We start from the raw sequence: 20,970 nt of genomic DNA on the forward strand, positions 1-20,970 counted from the left end.
TGACCCGGACGGGCGGAAGCGGAAGTGCCGGCCCGGAGCCCGCGCCCGGCGGGTGTCTCCTTTGCGCTGCCCAGCAGCCGCTTGCACCAGCCATGGACTGCTACACGGCGAACTGGAACCCGCTCGGGGACTCTGCCTTTTACCGGTGAGACCCCCCCGCCCTCCCGCGCGCGGTCCGGCTTACCCCGCTGGCCCGCCGACTAGAGTCTTCGGGCGGAGCCGGCGGCGCGCGCCCCCGTCACTGTGGGCGCTGGGGTCCGCCCCTCGCCGGCTCTCCCCCGGCGTCCACCACTTAACGCACAGCCGCCTAATGGCCAAGGGGCCGGGCCTTCCCCAGATCCAGGAAGGAAACTGAGGCAAGCACGGCGGTCACAGAAGTAGAGCAGCGTCTAACGCTGAAGCCCCGATCTGTCAGCCTCCGGAAGGATGCTCAGATCACGTTGAGGGAGGCGGCCTGCGGGTGACAGCGAGTGTTTAGTCTCCTGCGGCGAAGTGCTGCCAAAGTCAGACTACAGGGGCGCTCCGCGGGAGGCGGGATCGCACGGCGGGCGGGCGGGGTAACAGCAAACCCAGGCTGGGAGAAGGGGGCAAGTCGTTTGTGAATTCAGGAGCAGCGCGAGTGAGGACCCTCAGTTAGGGGTAACCCTCTCCTGGAAGTCGTAGAGTCCTAAACTATTGATATGAAGTGTAAACCGGTCGCATCATTACCCTGATAAGGATTTTCAATGGCGTCCCTTCTCTGTAGGTTAAAACACAAAGTTCTTCTATTGGAACATCTGTAAGTCAGCCTCTGTTTGTCTCCAGCTCCATTTGCTCCTCTCCTACCCAAGTCTTGTATTCGAGTTGCACAGAATTGCAGGACCCCAAAACACCGCCATGTTTCATGGCTTCCCGATGTTTGCACCAGCTTTCAGTTCCTTCTGTGGGTACTGTCATTGCCCTCTTTATCTCACCGGAGAATTCTTGCTCATCTTTCAGGACTTGGTTCAAGGTTTCTTCCTGAAACCGTCGCTCTTCCAGTCCTAAGTCAGCTGACTTTCTTGGGCTTCATAGGGCCCAGTGTTACTTCTGTTATGAATGGTACAGTAGAGCAATATTTACATAGGTTTCTTATGGTATAAACTAAGTTCCTTGAGGACCAAGACTATGTTTATCTCTTTATGTCCAATGCATTTTTAGGACAATGCCTGCTGTGTAGTAATCCCATAAAGTTTTAAGAATACTTTTGATTGCACCTAAAGGTCAGAAGATACTGCACTGGGGTCGTATTTCAGTACAAAATACCCTGTTGTGTTAGTGAAACTCTATACCATTTTTATTCACATGTTAAAAGTTTTCAGCGTAATTTTTGATAACACAAAATGTTAGCTCTTAACACTTTCAAGACGGACAAATGCTTTGTGGCAATTTTTAGAGCTCGGTTGCTTTTGTTGTTTATTTATAATTATTATCTCTTGTAAATATGCATATACAATGTGAAAAAATGCAGAAACTTAATGAAGAAGCAGTAAAGTCAGTAGGAAGTACCAATGATTTCAACTGTTTTTTTTTCTTGTGGAGAAGGGATGTCATTTGACAGAAGTAGCCATACGACTTAGTGTTTACACATACAGCATACCCTTTTAAAAGTATGAAAACACACGTTGTGTGTTTTGAAAATACATATTGCCTACACAGGTTTGTTAAATCCGAGAATGCTGAAGACAAAAGACGTCATTGCCACAGAGCTCCTGTTTATCACACAAAGTCTTAGCCTTGTTGATGCATCAGGAAAGTTTTAAATGAATGTAATTGTTCAGTATGTGCCATAGACATGACCTGTCTGGCTAGCCTCCCCTTCCTTGTGCTGTACTGCCAGAAAGGGTAAAGGTCTAAGCCTTTGACTTTTGCTAATGAATGTTGAGCCATTCTCTGTTCTAGACACTGTGTTAAGTATCTGATATGTATTAACTTGTTTGTTTCATGACCCCATGGGGTAGTTATCATTAGCCCCATCTTACTGATGGGGAAACTGAGACGCAGAGAGATTAGGTAGACAGGTTACCCAGCCAGTAAGCGGTGGAGGCAGGCTTTGAATCCAGTCTTTTAGAACCTTTAAATGTGTTAAAGCATAGGGTTTTTTTTTTTTTTTTATGTTTATTTATTTTGAGAGAAAGAGAGTGGGAGCATGAGCGGGAGTGGGGGAGGGGCAGAGAGAGAGGGAGACACAGAATCAGAAGCAGGCTCCAGGCTCTGAGCTGTCAGCACAGAGCCTCACTCTGGGCTCAAACTCACAAACCCTGAGACCATGAGCTGAGCGAAAGTCAGATGCTTAACCGACTAAGCCACCCAGGTACTCCTTTTGTTTTGTTTTGTTTTGTTTTGTTTTATTTTGTCTTGTTTTAACAGGAAAATATAACAGCATATTCTAGCTTCACCAGAGTGGAAATTTTTTTTTTTTTAAGTTTACTTAAGTAACCTCTACACCCAATGTGGGGCTCCAACTCATGACCCTGAGTTCAAGAGTCGCATACTCTTGTAATTGACCAGCCAGGCTCCCCCAGAGTGGAAATGTTTTAAATTTTTTTTTTTTAACGTTTATTTATTTTTGAGACAGAGAGAGGCAGAGCATGAACGGGGGAGGGTCAGAGAGAGAGGGAGACACAGAATCAGAAGCAGGCTCCAGGCTCTGGGCCATCATCAGCCAGAGCCCGACGCGGGGCTCGAACTCACGGACCGTGAGATCATGACCTGAGCTGAAGTCGGACGCTTAACCGACTGAGCCACCCAGGCTCCCCCAGAGTGGAAATGTTTTAAATGCAACTATTTGGTTTTATTCATATTTGTGCATAGCCTTATGCCAGGGTATGTTCCAGTAAGTGAATTAATGATAAACAAGTGGCAGACATTGCCTTTCAAATCCTTTCTACAGGATAGGATACTTTTACATTGGAAGTAATGTTTTGGAAAGTTCACTGAATTTGGGAATGCAAGGAGAGGGAATGGTTACTAGTTCCTATGGAGTTCCAGAATTTTAGCCATTTTTATCCTAAAAACCAAACTTGGATTGATCCTGTTGATTAATTTTGCTCAACCCTTTGCCAGGCCGTGTGTAAATAAAAAGACACTAAAGTGTCTTAGTGTGACCAATAAAAAGACAGACCCTGTCTACTCTCATGGAGATTATAGCCAGCAGGAGAGATAGTTGATAACCATTAATGACTTAGTATTTGTTTAATCATAATCACCATAAAGAAGAGATATAGGGTCCTAAGAGAGTATATAGAATAGACTAGAGGTTAGAGGTAAAGAAAACTTTCTGAAGGAAATATAATTCCCCCATCCAGGGGATGAGTAAACGTAAGTGCAGGGACTGTGATGAAAAAGAGCATATACAAAGGCCCTGAGGCAGACAAGACTAGGACACCCTCGATCGTCTAAACAGAGAGCCAGTGTTGCTAGATTGCCACAGGTGTGTGTGTGTGTGTGTGTGTGTGTGTGCGTGTGTGTAACTTCTAGAGGCATTAGGGAGGACAAGTTAGAAGGGACAAGCAAATATGGAGGCAAGGGAGACTGGTGAGGGGGGCTGGAGGAGTAGACGAGGGAGAAGTTGATGGTGGCAATATGGTAGAAATGGAGAAAAGGGGATGCATCAGATATTTAGGGGACAAAATCAAAGGAGATTGTGATAGGTTGCACTCAGTAGGAAGGAGGTAGAGCAAGGAATTGAGGATGATTGGGGTTTTGGCTTAAGATAATGAGAAAGGAAGAGTGAGTTTTGTGCGGAAAGGGTTAACTTGATTTGGGGCACATTATCTCAGGTACTTTAGAAACATCCCTTATGGTAAGAGAAAGGAGGCAAGATACATTATGTTCTCCTAAAACTCTTCTTAGAAAAGGGCTTGACTATTTTAGTAGGATTGCGGGGGATGGGGGGGGGTGGAACATGTAAACATGAACTTTTAAGATTTTGTCTGTAAGTAATTTCTACACCCAGTGTGGGGCTTGAACTTACGCCCCGAGATCAAGGGTCGCATGCTGTACCAACTGAGCCAGGTGCCCCTAAACACAAACGATTTTAAAAATTGTGGTTAAATATACATAATATAAAATGTCCTGCCTTAACCATTCTAAGGTACACTCCAGTAGTAGTAAGTACATTCATGTTGTGCAATGAATCTCCAGAACTTTTTCATCTTGCAAAATTGAAACTCTAGGGGCGCCTGGGTGGCGCAGTCGGTTAAGCGTCCGACTTCAGCCAGGTCACGATCTCGCGGTCTGTGAGTTCGAGCCCCGCGTCAGGCTCTGGGCTGATGGCTCAGAGCCTGGAGCCTGTTTCCGATTCTGTGTCTCCCTCTCTCTCTGCTCCTCCCCCGTTCATGCTCTGTCTCTCTCTGTCCCAAAAATAAATAATAAACGTTGAAAAAAAAAAATTAAAAAAAAAAAAAAATTGAAACTCTATAACCATTAAACAATAACTCCCCATTTTCCCCCTCCCCCAGCCCTGGTAGCCACCATTCTGGTTTCTTTTTTCTTTTTTTTTTTTTTTTTTTTTTTTTTAATGTTTATTTATTCTTGAGACAGAGACAGAGTATGAACGGGTGGGGCAGAGAGAGAGGGAGACACAGAATCCGAAACAGGCTCCAGGCTCTGCACTGTCAGCACAGAGCCCGACGCGGGGCTCGAACCCACGAACTGTGAGATCATGACCTGAGCTGAAGTCGACGCCCAGCCGACTGAGCCACCCAGGCGCCCCGCCACCATTCTGGTTTCTGTTTCTGTTTCTGTTACTTCCACCTCGTGGCTGTTGTGAATAACGCTGCTAGGAACATGTGTGTGCAAATATCCCTTCGAGACTGTTCTCAGTTCTTTTGGATACTGAATGGAACTGCTGGATTACATGTAATCCTGTTTATTTTTTGGGAGGAATTCTCATACGTTTTTCCATGGCAGCTACACCATTTTACATTTCCAACAATGTACAAGAGTTCTTTAGTAGTATTTATTTTTGAGGCAGATTGGAATCGAAGGATTTCAGGGGTGATGGTGGGCTCTCCTTCGGGCCTGAGGATTTTGGAATAAGTAGATTGTTCCCCAAGGCTAGACTTGATGTGCCCCTTCCTCCCCAGTGGTTCAGTAGCCCCGCGTGGACCCTTGAGGCAAAGGCTGGAGATCATCTGTTTTCACACAAGGGCTCTTCCCACACTGTGGCAGACCATGCTTGGAACTGGGAACTTCCCAGGAGTTCAGCTGCACAGCCACAGGGATTTCTTCAGTGTTTCCTGGAGGGGGCTGGAACTGAGGCTGCAAGAGCTGCTAGGTTCAGTGATTTCCTGGTATTAGAATCCAGGGTCTGTTTACTGCTGCTGAGATTTCCCACTTCTGGAACCCGGGAATAGAGGAGAAATATGGGACTGGCCTTCCTCATTAAGGCTGTGGCTGTCCTTATAAAAGTCCATACCCCTCGGCTCTTCTGAGAAGCCGCTCTCCCTGCTGCCTTTTACCTTGCCTATCCATACCCCATGCCACCCTGTAGGCACAGCTTGAGTCATCTGACTGTCCCTGAGAAGGCTTCTTCACCTCAAAGCCTTGGGAGGTGGTCCATGTTTGTTGTTCTTCGCTCCCTGACTCTTAATTCGTGTACCCCGTGGAGGGGCTCTGCCCTCTTCCCAGCTAGGTCTGTGCTGCCGCCAGCCTCCTGAACCACACCCCCCACTGACTGATTGGACAGCTTCCTGGACATCCCAGCTCTTGCGACCTTCCAGGGTGACTTAAGTGGCCACCAGGCTTCATAGTTCCATGAGTTCTTCTCAAGTGACTTTATCTACGTTAGCCACCCTCTACCTGGCGCCTGTGTTCTTCCAGAACTGCTTTCCCTCTGAAACATTCAATTCAGGCAGCTCCCTCTGTGACCATGAGCTCCTGTCTTCACTATACTCCGATACCTCCTAATACACCTGTCCTTCAACCTCATCGGGCTCCCCATCCCAGGAACCCTCTGTTCTCTTCGTATCATGTGCAGAGCCCTCTTCTATACACATGCCCCTCCCTGTCCAGCTTGGAGTGCAGCCATAGTCAGTCGTTTCAGTTTCTTGCCTTTTCCCCAACAACTTTGTTCCTTTGTCCTTTGGCTGCATCTGCCTGGCACAGGGGCACCTCCCAGTGCACCAGCCACTCACCATCTCTACCCGCGCCCAGGCTACTGAGTGCTGCCAGGCAGGCCACAGACAGGCAGGGTGGGACTACTGCAAATTGTGCCCACCAGCCTCAAGTGGGCCCTCGCAGTCCTTTTATGTGCGGTCAGCCTACACTCATCACAAGGGCTCTACTTTTCCTTTAAAAAAAATTTTTTTAATGTTATTTCTTTTTGAGAGAGAGCATGAGCAGGGGAGGAGCAGAGAGAGAGAGAGAGAGAGAGAGAGAGAGAGAGACAGAATTCAAAGCAGGCTCTGAGCTGTCAGCACAGAGCCCGACGTGGGGCCCGAACCCACGGACCGCGAGATCATGACCTGAACCGAAGTCAGACACTCAACCAACTTAGCCACCCAGGCGCTCCACTGCTTTTCCTTTTAAAAGATTACACAACAATTCAAATAATTTCAAAATATTGCAAATCATAGTCTTCTTGGCCCCTCTGCCCACAGCTGACTTCACCTTGTGCTTCCCAGAGAACTCGAAGTCACATAGAAGGGCTAAGACTTCCCCCTACCAAACCTGCCAGCTGTCTTTCCTGACCCAGTGAGGAGATGTGCCTGTCTCCCTGCCTTCCCAGAAACCACGCACCATCCACCCATGCCCTCCCTCAGCCACAGGGCTTCTCCAGCTGTTGTCCAGGACCCCCTGCATCAAGGTCACCTGAGATGCCATCTACATTGAGCTTCTGTGGCCAAACCTACTCCATTATCTCTGGGGCGGGTACTAGAAATGTGATCTGTATCTCCCCATCCTGACAAAAAATAAACTCCCCCGTTCCACAGGTCCCTCCTTCTCACCCCTTCTTTCTTCTCGCCGCTCTAGCCAAAGGTCTAAAGATTGCCATCTGTATTTGGTTCTGTTTTTTTCTCTTCCCACTGACCGTTCACTCTGGTCAGACCACCCTATTCTTAGTGACATTCTGTCACTTCAGCGGACAGATCTCAGGCCTCATCTGAACTTTACTCCCTGGAACACTGGTTAGAGATGAATCTTCACTTCTCTCGGAAATACACCTTAACCTTTTACTGTGAACATTTTCAAGTGTTCAACAAAGTAGAATAGTAGAATGAACACCCAGCACTATCAGTTAGGCTTAAAAATTGTTATGTTACAATATTTGCTTCAGCAATTTGGAAGTTAAATATTTTATGGGCACCTGAGTAGCTTAGCAGTTAAGCGTCCAACTCTTGGTTTCGGCCCAGGTCATGGTCTCATGGTTGGTAGGTTCAAGCCCCCCATTCAGCTCCATGGTGGCAGGGTGGAGCTTGCTTGGGATTCTGTCTCCCTCCCTCTCTCCGCCTCTTCCATGCTTGTGCTGTCTCTCTCTCTCTCTCAAAATAAATAAACTTTTTTTTTTAAGTTCAAATATACATAAACGTAGTAAAAGTAATTTAGTGGATCTTCATGTACTCATCACCTAGCTTCAATAAGTATCAGCAGTTTGCTATTTTCTCTTCACCCCTTTTTAATATTCATTTTTTTGAGAGACAGACAGACAGTGTGAGCAAGGAAGGGGTAGAGATAGACGGAGACACAGAATCTGAAATAGGCTCCAGGCTCTGCGCTGTGAGCACAGAACCCGACACGGGGCTCAAACTCATGAACTGTGAGATCATGACCTGAGCTGAAGTCAGACACTTAATTGACTAAACCCCCCAGGCATGCATAGGCACATCTTTTCAATCAAATACTTTTTCTGCTATATTTTAAAATAAATTACAGACATAACTTCAATGTGCATTACTTTTAAAAAAATGACAATTTTTTTCCTGCGAAAATGCAGTCTTTTCTATGAAACTGCAATACTATTTCACACCTAACAAAGTTAACATTTAAAATCATCTAACAACCAGTCCCTGCTCAGACTTACCCAATTGTCTTCAAAGTGTCTTTTTATGTTTTTTTTTTTTATTAAAAAAATTTTTTTTAATGTTTTTATTTTATTTTTGAGAGAGACAGAGACAGAATGTGAGTAGGGGAGGAGCAGAGAGAGAGGGAGACACAGAATCCAAAGCAGGCTCCAGGCTCCTAGCCGTCAGCACAGAGCCCAACATGGGGCTCAAACTCACAAACTGCGAGATCATGACCTGAGCCGAAGTTGGATGCTCAACTGAGCCACCCACGTGCCCCCAAAGTGTCTTTTTATAATCAGTTCAAATCAAGGCCTAAACTAGAATTACTCGTTTTCTTACCTGTCTTAATTAAGTCTTTCATAAACTTGACTATTGTTATCCCCACTCCCACCCTTACCTTTTGTTTTTCATGACATTGACTTGTTTAATAGACCATTGGTTTATCTGGATTTGTCCCATTACTTCTTTGTGGTGCCTTTGAACTTGAACTGTATAATCTATCGTAGTCTGAATTTCCTGAAACTGTGTTGTAGATCTAGAGGCTTGAATAGATTCAGGTTGAACATTTTGGACAGAAACATTTCATGGGTGATGCTGTGGTGTTTATGCTGCATGAAATCTGGAGGCATCATTACATCGGATTGCCCACTCTGAGGGAAGTTGATTGACCAGTGGGTTCAGCTGCTGATGGCCACCCCCTCCCTTGCAAAGTCATACATAAGCCGCTTGCAGGCTGGTCCCCCCAGGAATGGTGCCATATTGGGATCAGATATTAGTCTCTGCTATTGGCAGAGAGGTTAGCCACTCAACAGTAGTGTTAGGCCAGGTCAGCCTTGGGTAGGGAGGCTCCCAAGACATCTACCCCAAGTGAGGTTATCATAGGGTTTTCAAGCAGCCAAAGGCTAGTCTCCTTGGACACAGGAAGGCATCCTACTTCCATTGTTTGCAGGTTTCAGGATCCAATTCTTTTCCTCATAAGAGCCATTAATTCTCACACGAGAAATGGTATGTTGATGATTTAACAACCCACACAATTAAATTTTGTGTTTGATTTTTAGCAGTAAGAGGCTGTGTGGCCACAACAAAGAAGAGATTATGTTAGGGCTGTAATGGAAGCTTTCTGCTTCTCAGACCATGACTTGAGCTGAAAGTTAATGAGCGCAAACTTGTCGTTTTCTCTTTGTAAATGTCCAAGTGCACTCAAAATAATCTGTCCCAATCCCCAGCCCTTACAATCACCATTACTGCCATACATTCGGGCCCAGAAGTCACCCCAAGGTGCGTGTTTGACTTGGCATTTCACCACAGTAAACCGCAGGCTTGATTAATTGTGGTGCCACTTCATGCAGTAGGTGACTAGCATTTGTTTCCCTTTGCCGGGGAGCTCAGCACTGCCCTCAAGCCCAAGCACACAACCAAACCAATCCCCAAATCACATCTTTAGGAGTCTGTCTTCTGCCACCACTCCCTGCACCAGGTTTATAGCAGTTTGGGTCCAGTTGGGAGACTTAAACTGAGAGAGTTTAATAAACATGAAGAATTATTAAACTGATAAAAGAGTAAGTATAAGGTAAAAGAAAGTTTTGTGTGAATCAGCCAGGGCTGAGGGAGAGTACCCAACGAATGACAAACTTGGAAGTTTGTCCCCTCCCCAGGCTGGAATTCAGATCTTGCTGGAGAAAATAAAAATTGCAGCTCACTGGAGAGTAAAGTTCACTGGTTTGCCCGGACCAGAGCTGGTCCCCGGTTGCTGGGCAAGCAAGAAGCAGCCCTCTGGAGTTCAGAAGGTAGGGGGACACAGGCGAGCTGCGGCTGGTGGCCAAGGGGGTGGGCATGGAATGGAATGGTGGTAATGGTGCAGGGAGGCACCCGGGAGCACATGGTGTCTGTAAGCTGAGCCACAAGCAGTGGTTGGGTGCACAGGTGTGCGGAGAGGGTCAGTGGAAACCCAAGGGCACAGGCAGGGTAGCCAGTGGACAGGCAGGCATCTTGGCAGCAGAGGAAGTAGAGCCTGGTATGGGCAGGAGTCTAGGAGTGTGGTGTCTGGACCAGGGAGCCACGGGAAGGTGATTCCGGGTGAACTCCAACTGGAAGCAGTCAGGAGAGCCCGTTCCGCATCCCTCCAAGCGCCCTCTACTGAGAAAGGTTAAGATCACACTGTGGAGGAGAAATGCGTAAAGACACGCTGTCTGTTCTCACAGAACAGTGTCGGAGGGTGATCTGGGAGCTAAGTGGCAATAAATTGATAACTGGCATGGTAGGTCTGTGTGAACATCTATTTTCCCATCAGATTTTCATGGAATGATTTTAGTAACAAAATGTCAAAAAATGCACATGGGTTATCAAAATTCAATAAGCAAAAGTCTAAAAGTTGGCAGTCCCCCAACATCCCTCCTTCATTCACCACCCCCCCCCACAGGTACCCACTATCTCTGGCTGAATTCAGCTCCATGTTTCTGAGCATTTTTCCATGTGTTTACACACCTACATGTAATTATGTGTAAATATGCTTGTCAAAGTATGTGCTCAGTTTTTGTATAAAATAAATGGGTTAACATGGTTCCTACTGAGCTGCACCTTTTGTTGGTATTTAACAGGACATCTAGAAATCATTCATGTCAATACACAGACTCAGCTTATTAATGGCCACATAATATTCCCCAGAATGGGCATCCCATAGTTTATTTAACCGGCACTGTACTGAAGGGGGTTTTTCTAGGATTTGGGGGAGAACTAAAAGGTCACTTGACTCTTACATATTTTTAATATACAGAATTTTTTTTAAGTTTATTTTATTTTTTTTGAGAGGAGAGAGGTGTGTGAGCTGAAGAGGGGCAGAGAGAGAGGGAAACACAGAATCCAAAACAGGCTCCAGGCTCTGAGCTGTCAGCACAGAGCCCGACGTGAGGCTCGAACCCACGAACCGTGAGATCATGACCTGAGTTGAAGTCGGATGCTTAACCGACTGAGCCACCCAATATACAGAATTTTAATTTTTATGTAATAAAATCTATCATTTTTTCCCTTGATAATTTCTAGGTTTCTGTCTTGCTCTGAAGACTTTGCCATAGTTCACATTATAAAAATATTAGCTCATATTTTCTCAAGGTTTTGTGTTTAGTTTTTAAATATTTTCACATAAAATAGTATGATTATAGCTCTTGACCATTTTATTTTCTTTTGGTTTTATGTTCATTTTTGAAAATGACTCAGAGCCTTTTGTATTTTTAAGAAAGTACCTCTTTTCCACATGTGTCACAGACATTTTCGAAGATCCCTTATCGTTGTTTGTCTTCATAGTTTGTCTTCAGTGGATTTTTTTAAATCTATGAAAGTTTTTTAATGTTAATCATTTTAATAAATAACCATTCAAGTGATTTAAAAACTCAAAGTCCCTTTCCCATCCCTGTCCCTATTCAACTGGATTCCACCCCATCACCTACCAGTAACCAGTTACTAGATTCTTAGAAATCTTTCCAGAATCTTTTTTTTCAAATGGAAGCAAATACAAAGCACATGTATTGTTTTACCCCTTTTATATAGAAGTTTACAGAAGTCCATTTTATTTAGACTCATTTGTTGTTCTTTTTTTGTGACTTCTGGGTTACGTATCATGCTTAGAAATTGTTTTCTATTTTGAGAATGTGAAAATAGCCAAGATATGTTCTGATACGGCTTTATTTTTTTTTAACATTCAAAGTTTGAATTCCATCTGGAAATATTTTATTGTAGAGATTAAGTAATGAAATAGCGTTCATGGAAATTCTTTCCATATGGCCCATTGTCTCATTTCAAGTATCAATTTGCAACAATTTGAAATGCCATCTCTAGTAATGCTAGTAATGCTCAATTCCCAGTTCTTTTCTGGACTCTTTTCTCTTCCATCAATCTATTTGCTTATTCCTGTGCCAAAACAACAGTTTTAATCAACTTTAGTTTTATATACTGTATTTGATATTTGGTGTATGTCTGTTGTTTTATTTTCAAAATATTTTTAGATATTTTCCAACATTTTCTGTTTAAGATATTTTTTTTTTCTGCAAATGAGTTTTGGAATCAGTTTGCTCTTCTAGTACCCCCCCCCCCCACCAATTGGGAGAATTTTTATTGGAATTCTTGTGTACTCATAGATCATTTTGGGATGTTTCTTCATGTCTTCTGTGTCCTTTGAATTTTGTTCTTTCAAATTTTTATTTAAATTACAGTTCATTAACATACAGTGTAATGTTAGTTTCAGATGTAGAATTTTAGTGATTGATCACTTACACACAACACCTGGTGCTCATCACAGACGTGGCCTCTGTAATGCCCACCACCTATTTAACCATCCCCCTGCCCACCTCCCCTCCAGTAACCCTAAATTTGTCCTCTGTAGTTAGGAGTATTATTTCCTGGTTTGCCTCTCTTTTCCCCCCGCTATGATTTTATTTTGTAAAAATGTTTGTTAGGTTTATTCTTGCCTATCGTCATTTTATTGCTCTCATGATTAGGATCTTTTAGAGTTATATTTCTAATTGATTCTTGCTATGGTATAGAAAAGTTATTGGTATAGAAAATATGTAGGTTTTTGTTGATTGCCGTACTGAGCTCTTTTGTTCATTCTCCCATAGACTGCTTTGGATTTTCTTTCTTTCTTTCTTTCTTTCTTTCTTTCTTTCTTTCTTTCTTTCTTTCTTTCTTTCTTTTTGAGAGAGAGAGGGCACAAGTGATTGAGGGGCAGAGAGAGAGAGAGAGAGAGAGAGAGAGAGAGAGAGAATCCCATGAGGGGCAGAGAGAGACAGGGGGGCTGGAAGAGAGAGAGAAGTGTGACTCACCCGAAGCCAGGCTCGTTTTTTACCCGAGGAGGGGCTTGTGTTCACCTGAAGCGGAGCTCGAGTCATCTGATGCAGGACTCGAACTCATGAACTGGGAGATCATGACCTGAGCCGAAGTCAGATGCTTAACCAACTGAGCCACCCAAGCGTCCTGCTTTGGATTTTCTAAGTAGACAATCACATTATTTGTGAATAGAGCAAACTCACTCCTTCTCCAAAATAAAAACTTCTCTCTTTTTTTTCTTAAATTATTTTGGCTAGAACCCCCAAAAGAATGTCAAATAGAAGGTAATGGTAGGCATCTTTCTGATTCTTATCAGGACGACTCCTGAAATGATACTGAAGGAAACACTCCCCTTAATTACTGCTTTCTCTTGGTTTTCTGGGATAGTGCCCGTTCCTTCTTTGTCCCCTTGTCTCCACCTTGAGCCATCAAATGACGGCATGTGTCAGGTGTCCCACGCTGTCTTCACACAGTGTGCACTCTCTTGGAGATCCACATGTCTCAGATTGCAGCCATCTCATGCGGGCTTGTGATTTTGTTACTTTGCATAAGCTGAGCGTTCAGAGATTGACATCTACCCAGGGACTCTGTCCCCAGCTCTGGACTCACAAAGAGCTCTTCTTGGATTTCTCTCAGCCACTGCTAACTCAATGCCTCTAAAACAGAGTTCATTATCAGCAAGTGTTGAGCTGGACCCCTGGCTATAAAGCCACAACCTGATTTGGTGTTAAGAACCAGGCATAGAGGAAAGTCTGCCTGCCCTGAGAGACCCTCTCAGAGGGTCTATTTCCTGCTGATGCAGGCCCAAAGCCAGCCCACCCCACCCTGGCCCTACCTTAGTTTGTACCTACCTAGTCCTACCTGGATATTGGCTGCACAGCCGGCTCCTGTGCCAGGAGCTCCTGCCATCCTCGGACAGGAGAACCACATCCTGCACTGCCAGCACGTCTGCTCCCTCACCTGCGTCCCTACGCAACTAGTGGTCAGCGGCCCTAGATGTTTCTGATCATCACCCTCTCCCACCTGTGGGGGGCCTCGACTGCCTTGTGAAGGGCAAATGGAGGTTTTAGGGGTTCTTCTGGGGCTCACTCCCATCTGGAGGCAGGGTCATGAGGAGGCTAATCTCTGCTTGCCTCTGCACGGGCAGGAAATATGAGCTGTACAGCATGGACTGGGACCTGAAGGAGGAACTCAGGGATTGCCTGGTAGCTGCTGCGCCCTACGGGGGCCCATTGGTATGTCACCTGTCTGCCACTGCCTGCTCCGGGACAATAGGGTGGATCAAGGTCCATGATCTCGGGGGCCTTGCTGTCGGGTGGTTCTTGCTGATGTGTGCCACTCCGATTCCCCCCCACCTCTCACCCCCTACTGAGATGCTTAAATTGTGGTTCTCCTGAAGCCTGCTTCATATGGGGTGGGCCTGGGGACCTGGACAGAAAATCTCTTCGTAAACGACAGCACTGTTGAGGAAACCGTGGCGGAAAGAGAAGGCTGCCAGCGTCACGGCCGTGCTTGAGATCTATTCTGCTTCGGCCTGCCTCTGGCCAGTCTGCTGGTGAGCATGCCTGACCCACCTTGGGGCGCTGGGTCCGTGCCCCAAGGACAGCCTCAGGAACCTCCTCTCCTCTGCAGTGGAAGAGTGGGCCCGTGGTGTCCCTAGGCTGGTCAGCTGAAGAGGAGCTGCTCTGCGTGCAGGAGGATGGTGGAGTGCTGGTGTATGGGCTTCACGGTGACTTCCGGAGACACTTCAGCATGGGCAATGTAGGGGCCACAGGGGGCTGGGGAAAGGGATGCAGTCCATGACTCTGTGGCCCCCTCAACCCTCGGCCCCTCTCCCCAGGAGGTGCTCCAGAACCGGGTTCTGGACGCCCGGATCTTCCATACTGAGTTTGGTTCAGGGGTGGCCATCCTCACCGGGGCCCACCGCTTTACTCTCAGTGCCAATGTCAGTGACCTCAAACTCCGCCGGATGCCAGAGGTGCCAGGTGAGCCCTGACATCCCCGAGACAGCCATTCAGTGCCCACAGATGTGCCTCCAGACTGTGGGGCCAACAGAGGCGGAGGCTGTGGGCTCTGGTCATCCTGAAGCCGTCCTCTTCCCCGGCCACAGGTCTGCAGGGTGCACCTACGTGCTGGACCGCCCTCTGCCAGGACCGAGTTGCACACATTCTTCTGGCTGTGGGGCCTGATCTTTACCTCCTGGACCAGTCCGCCTGCTCTGCAGTGGTGAGGGCCCCGGGTTAGAGTGAAATGGAAGGGGTGAGGGAGGCAGTAGGGAAGCTCGGAGAAATCACATCTGGTGTCCCCCCCGGCCTGCCCCAGACACCTTTTGGCCTGGCGCCAGGAGTGAGCAGCTTCCTGCAGATGGCCGTCTCCTTCACCTACCGACACCTGGCACTCTTCACGGACACAGGCTACATCTGGATGGGGACAGCATCACTCAAGGTGTGATCCTGGGATGACACGGGCACCGTGCCTTGTCCAAGAGCGATCTGTTAGGGGCAGGGGGGGGCTTTTTAACCAGACTGGTAAACTGAGACAAGGCCATGGTGTTCCCTGTGCCCTTTCAGGAGAAGCTGTGTGAGTTCAACTGTAACATCCGGGCCCCCCGAAGCAGATGGTCTGGTGAGGATGGGGGTGTTATGCTGGGGGTGGGCACAGCCTCGTTTCCTGAAACACCTGGATTCATCCTGTCCACTGGCCATGCCAGGTGGAGCTTGCATCTTGTCTTCTCTGCCACTGCATACTTGAGGGAAACCCCTGCCCCCGCTGTGGGCCCCAGATGCCCCTGGGAGCTGACAGCACAGGGGGAGAGGGAGGCAGATGTCAATCAGAGAACGGGATAAGGGGTAGCACGTATGTACAGGGCTCTACCAAGGCAAAGTGGTGTAAGCAGTGATGTGGGAGAATGGGAGATGTGGCTGTGCTGGCTGGCGGTGTCCTGTGTGTCCCAGATGTGCGTGATGCTGCCCACAGGTGCAGCCGCCCTCGCAGCAAAGAGAGGGCCGTTGTGGTGGCCTGGGAGAGGCGGCTAATGGTGGGGGTGATGCGCCCGAGAGCATCCAGTATCCTTGGAGGACTGCCTGGGGACGGGGGCGGGAGGGAAGGAGAGGGAGGTTCACCTGCCTCGCCCCATTTCTGGATGCTCTTGGGAACCTTGACCAAGCTCAGGTTTGTGCTGGACGAAGACTCCTATTTGGTTCCTGAGCTGGATGGGGTCCGCATCTTCTCTCGTAGCACCCACGAGTTCCTACATGAGGTTCCAGGTGAGGCCCTCATAAGGGCACCATGTGACCCAGGGCAGGATCAGGTCATCGAGTGCTGAGGATTCCCTGCCCCACTAACCCGCACCATCTCCCTCCCCTAGTGGCCAGCGAGGAGATCTTCAAAATTGCCTCAATGGCCCCTGGAGCGCTGTTGTTGGAGGCCCAGAAAGAGTATGAGGTAAAGCCCTGGGCTTCTCCCTGGGCCCCAGGATGTTCTCCTTTCCTTTCTTAATTGGCTCAGCCCTGTGCCCCTGGCTGGGCATGGTGGACTCAGCCAGGTGCCACTTGTCAAGAGAAGAGTCCAGGCTGGACACTGGGCTGGAGAGAGTCAGCTCAGGTGCACTGAAGTGTCCTCCGTGTGGTGATGGGGAGGCGCAGGGAGCCCTTACTCACCTCAGCCCAGGCACAAGTCAGGGTTACTATCCGGGCCCCTCGCTGGCAGTTGTGGGCTGATACGGGGGGGAGGTATGGGCACCTCAGGTGGACTGCGGGCTGAAGGGGTTTGGGCTTTGGCCTCTGCAGCCCCTCCAAACCAGCCCATGTGAAGCACAGTCCAGAGGGATGGGGGACCAGACACGGGGTATTCTCTGTCATGGCACTCCATCCCTGGTACCCTTCCCCCACCCCCAGAAAGAGAGCCAGAAGGCAGATGAGTACCTACGGGAGATCCAGGAGCTGGGGCAGCTGACCCAGGCCGTGCAGCAGTGCATCGAGGCCGCGGGACATGAGCACCGGCCAGACATGCAGAAGAGCCTGCTCAGGGTTGGGCTGCACAGCGGGGCTGCGGGGGGCTGGTGCTGGGCAGGGGGTGTGCTGGCAGGAGGGGTGTGGTTGGGGGGGGTAAGATCTCTTGACCTCTGGCTCTTCTCAGGCGGCCTCCTTTGGGAAGTGTTTCCTCGACAGATTTCCACCTGACAGCTTTGTGCGCATGTGTCAGGACCTGCGTGTGCTCAATGCCATTCGGGATTATCACATCGGGATCCCCCTCACTTATAGCCAGTATCCTCAGGCCAGCTACAAGGATGTTTACAGCCAGTGGTGGTAGGCGAAGGGGAGGGACTGAAGATGCTTCCTGAAAGTCCTTGGCAAATAGGGCTTATCCCCCAGCTGGATCCTTAACCAAGTAATTTACAGATATAAGCAGCTCACCATCCAGGTGCTGCTGGACAGGTACAGCAAACCCCAGGGTTCTGGGAGGAGGGCTGTACGTGGGCAGGCGTCACAGCCCCTGCTGGGTTCTTGTGGTCACTGTTCCTCACCCGTTTCTCTGGGATCTGGGAGGTCTGTTACAGGCTGGGGTCAGGCTGCCCTCTTTATCCCACCTCACTCTTGTACCCTTTACCCCCTCGCCTGCCAGGCTTGTGTTGCGGAGGCTTTACCCCCTGGCGATCCAGATTTGTGAGTACCTGCGCCTTCCTGAAGTGCAGGGCGTCAGCAGGATCCTGGCCCATGGGCCTGCTACAAGGTGAGGATATAGGGTGGGGTTCAAGGGCATTTAGGGGATTCCAGGCCCTGGTGAGGTATAGGAAATATGAAGTGTAGAGCTGAAGGGGTAGATCGTGATAGAGGGCAAGTGGGGGTGTAGGGTGAAGGGTGAGATCTAGGTGTGTGTGACCACTCCCTCTATCTGCAGGTGCAACAGAAGGACGTGTCCGACGAGGATGTTGCTCGGGCCATTAACCAGAAGCTGGGGGATACGCCTGGCGTCTCTTACTCTGACATTGCCGCGAGGGCCTATGGCTGTGGCCGCACAGAGCTGGCCATCAAGGTGTGGGCGCCCAGCCCTGTCCAGATGCTCTGACATTGGTATTAGAGGCCACCAGGCCAGCTCCTTCTCTCTGTGCCTTTCTCCCCACCCCACAGCTGCTGGAGTATGAGCCACGCTCTGGGGAGCAGGTACCCCTTCTCCTAAAGATGAAGAGGAGCAAACTGGCACTGAGCAAGGCCATTGAGAGTGGGGACACTGATCTGGGTGAGCAGGGTTTGGAGGAGGGCCAGGCTGGGGCCCCTGGGCTAAGCAAGGGGCCAGGCTGGAGTCCCTACATCACCTTTTTGTCTTTTAGTGTTCACGGTGTTGCTGCACCTGAAGAATGAGCTAAATCGAGGAGATTTTTTCATGACTCTTCGGAACCAGCCCATGGCCCTGAGTTTGTACCGACAGGTGCGCCCTGGGCAGGGATGGGGCTAGAGCCTCCTGAGCCCCTGAGTTGGCCTTGCTGACTGCCTGCCTGTCCATGGCCCCAGTTCTGTAAACATCAGGAGCTAGAGACGCTGAAGGACCTCTACAATCAGGATGACAACCACCAGGAGCTGGGCAGCTTCCACATCAGAGCCAGCTATGCTGCAGAGGAGGTCTGAGGTCCACAGCCGGGTGGGGCCCGTGGGCTGGGCTGTCGGTCAGGTTCCTTCTCCAGGGATCTAGGCCTCCTGGTACATGCCCCATCTGGTCCTTCTGCTGCGGGAGATTCTGGGAAGACGTGAGGCCAGGATGGTGGTTGGTCCCAGAGGAGCTAGCCTACCCCCTGGGGACACCGGAGTGGTGCACCCAGAGGGTAAGGCTGGCCCTGGCAACCCTGAGCACAGGGACCGGGGAGAGAAGTGTACCCCAAATGAGGATGGCTGATTTTTTGTGCTGTGAGCTCAGGCTTCCCTTCTTGTGGCTGTAGCGTATCGAGGGGCGGGTTGCAGCTTTGCAGACAGCAGCTGACGCCTTCTACAAAGCCAAGAACGAGTTCGCAGCCAAGGTTTGGCTTACTTTCTTCTTTCTTCTTTCTTTCTTTTTTCTTTCTTTCTTTCTCTTTCTTCTCTCTCCTCTCTCTCTCTTCCTCTCTCTTTCTTTTTTCAGAGGGAGAGGAGAGGGGGAGCCTGTGCCAGCAGGGGAGGGGCAGAGAGAGAAACAGAGAATCCCCAGTAGGCTCCGCACTGCCAGCACAGAGGCTGATGCAGGGCTCAGCCTCTGAACTGTGAGATCATGAGCTGAACCAAAATCATGAGTCGGATGCCTAACCAACTGAGCCACCCAGGCTCCCCTCATTCCTCTTTTCTAAGAACCCCCTCTCCTCTCTCTGGTCTTTCCTCCTTGTCCCTGTCATCCCCATCCTGCCTCATCTCCATCCCAGGCCACAGAGGATCAAATGAGGCTCCTACGGCTGCAGCGACGCCTAGAAGATGAGTTGGGGGGCCGGTTCCTGGACTTGTCTCTACACGACACGGTCACTACCCTCATCCTTGGAGGCCACAACAAGCGCGCAGAGCAGCTGGCACGTGACTTCCGCATTCCTGACAAGAGGTGGGTTAGGGCAGCCGGCTGCAGATGGGTCCTGGGACCACCTGCCCATCCTGCGATACCTTCAAGCCCAGCTTCCCCGCAGGCTCTGGTGGCTGAAGCTGACTGCCCTGGCCGATCTGGAAGACTGGGAGGAGCTAGAGAAGTTTTCAAAGAGCAAGAAATCACCCATTGGCTACCTGGTGAGACACGGGCCGTCCCTGTGCCCCACCTTCAGGCAGGGTAGTCCTGGGGAGAGAACCAGGCCCAGAGATAGGCAGGCAGATGGCCCATTCATGCATCTGTTCAGCTGTCCCACGTAGTTAGCAGGTGCTTCCCGTGTCTGCACACTTGTGGGCCAGATCTGTGGGAGAGCAGGCTGAGTTAGGCCGCAGATGTTGGTGAGAGAAGGAATGAGCTGGTTTCTCCAAGGAGGCCCACAGCCCACACCATGTGACTAAAGGGGAAGGTCTTGTTTGAGTAGGGGGTGGAGGGGCACTGGGAGGGCATGTGTGGGAGGCAGTTGGAGGACACCGAGGAGGTTTGTTTTCTGTGGCAGGTGGATCAGTAGGTGGGATAAGGGCAGCCATGAGAGAAAACACAGGCCCCGAGAAGTCAAGAGACTTCTATTGTGAGAGGGTGGCAGCAGATGGTGGAGCCTCAAGGCACTAACAGATCTGTGGTTTAGGTGGTTTCTGCCCTGAGAATGTTGAGATCACAACTGTTGCACATGTCAGGGAGGGGGTGGGATGGGGTTATATGTACTGAAGGATATATGAAATGCATAGGGGCAGTGTGCCCTTTGGACTTTTGCTCATAAGAGAGAGGATCTGACATACCTTCTCCTTCCACCCCTTCCTCTCTTAAGCCCTTTGTTGAGATCTGCATGAAGCAACACAACAAATATGAGGCCAAGAAGTATGCCTCCCGTGTGGGTCCGGAGCAGAAGGTCAAGGCCTTGCTTCTCGTTGGGTGTGTCATCTGAGAGCCCTGTGGGTGCTGGGTGGCTGAGCCAGTGGGCTGATGAGGGGCATGGTTTGTGCCCTTGGGCAGACTGACACCATCTCCTCTCCTCACAACCACAGGGATGTGGCTCAGGCCGCAGATGTGGCCATCGAGCACAGGAATGAAGCAGAGCTGAGCCTTGTATTATCCCACTGCACTGGAGCCACAGATGGGGCCACGGCCGACAAAATTCAGCGGGCTAGGGCACAAGCCCAGAAGAAGTGAGGGGCTCACCCCACACATCTCCTTGAGCTGTAGCCTTGGCCGAAGCGTCACTGCGCATCCAGCTTCTCCCCCAGAGCTAAGCTGAGGAGCTGGGGTGGGGTCGGAGCCAGGGGTCTGGATGTAAATAAAGTTGGGACATTTTAGAGTGCTTGTCATATGCAGTCCAGCCTAAGCAAAAGCATGCTGGAAGCAGAACCATCCAGGTGCCTCAGCAGAACTCTATGTGTTTGATTATTTTGGGGCTGAAGGGGGAGCTGCTCAGCAACATTTACAAGAGACTTGCCCCTCTCCACTGTTACAGAAGGAAGCCCCCTCTCAAGTTCACAGCCCTTAGGAAGCTTACAGGGGACTGTGCAAAACTCAA

At 49.3% G+C, this 20,970-nt stretch overlaps 1 protein-coding gene across 1 annotated transcript; it reads left to right on the forward strand.

Annotated features, from left to right (window-relative positions):
• The first annotated feature begins 19 nt into the window (after positions 1-19).
• On the forward strand, positions 20-20,751 carry VPS16 (VPS16 core subunit of CORVET and HOPS complexes). The gene is given in 28 exon segments (XM_030309935.1): positions 20-145; positions 13,993-14,084; positions 14,304-14,372; positions 14,375-14,400; positions 14,478-14,606; positions 14,686-14,830; positions 14,956-15,071; positions 15,168-15,290; positions 15,416-15,446; positions 15,449-15,470; positions 15,822-15,883; positions 15,886-15,910; positions 16,017-16,111; positions 16,213-16,289; positions 16,742-16,873; positions 16,983-17,110; positions 17,246-17,281; positions 17,469-17,557; positions 17,560-17,576; positions 17,745-17,879; positions 17,975-18,083; positions 18,175-18,272; positions 18,356-18,463; positions 18,778-18,855; positions 19,231-19,400; positions 19,483-19,579; positions 20,245-20,348; positions 20,462-20,751. Coding segments are annotated over 28 exon segments (2,511 nt in total). The 5' UTR covers positions 20-92; the 3' UTR covers positions 20,607-20,751.
• Positions 20,752-20,970: the final 219 nt, after the last annotated feature.

Source organism: Lynx canadensis, chromosome A3 (assembly GCF_007474595.2).
Source record: "Lynx canadensis isolate LIC74 chromosome A3, mLynCan4.pri.v2, whole genome shotgun sequence".
In the NCBI taxonomy this organism is placed as follows: Eukaryota; Metazoa; Chordata; class Mammalia; order Carnivora; family Felidae; genus Lynx; species Lynx canadensis.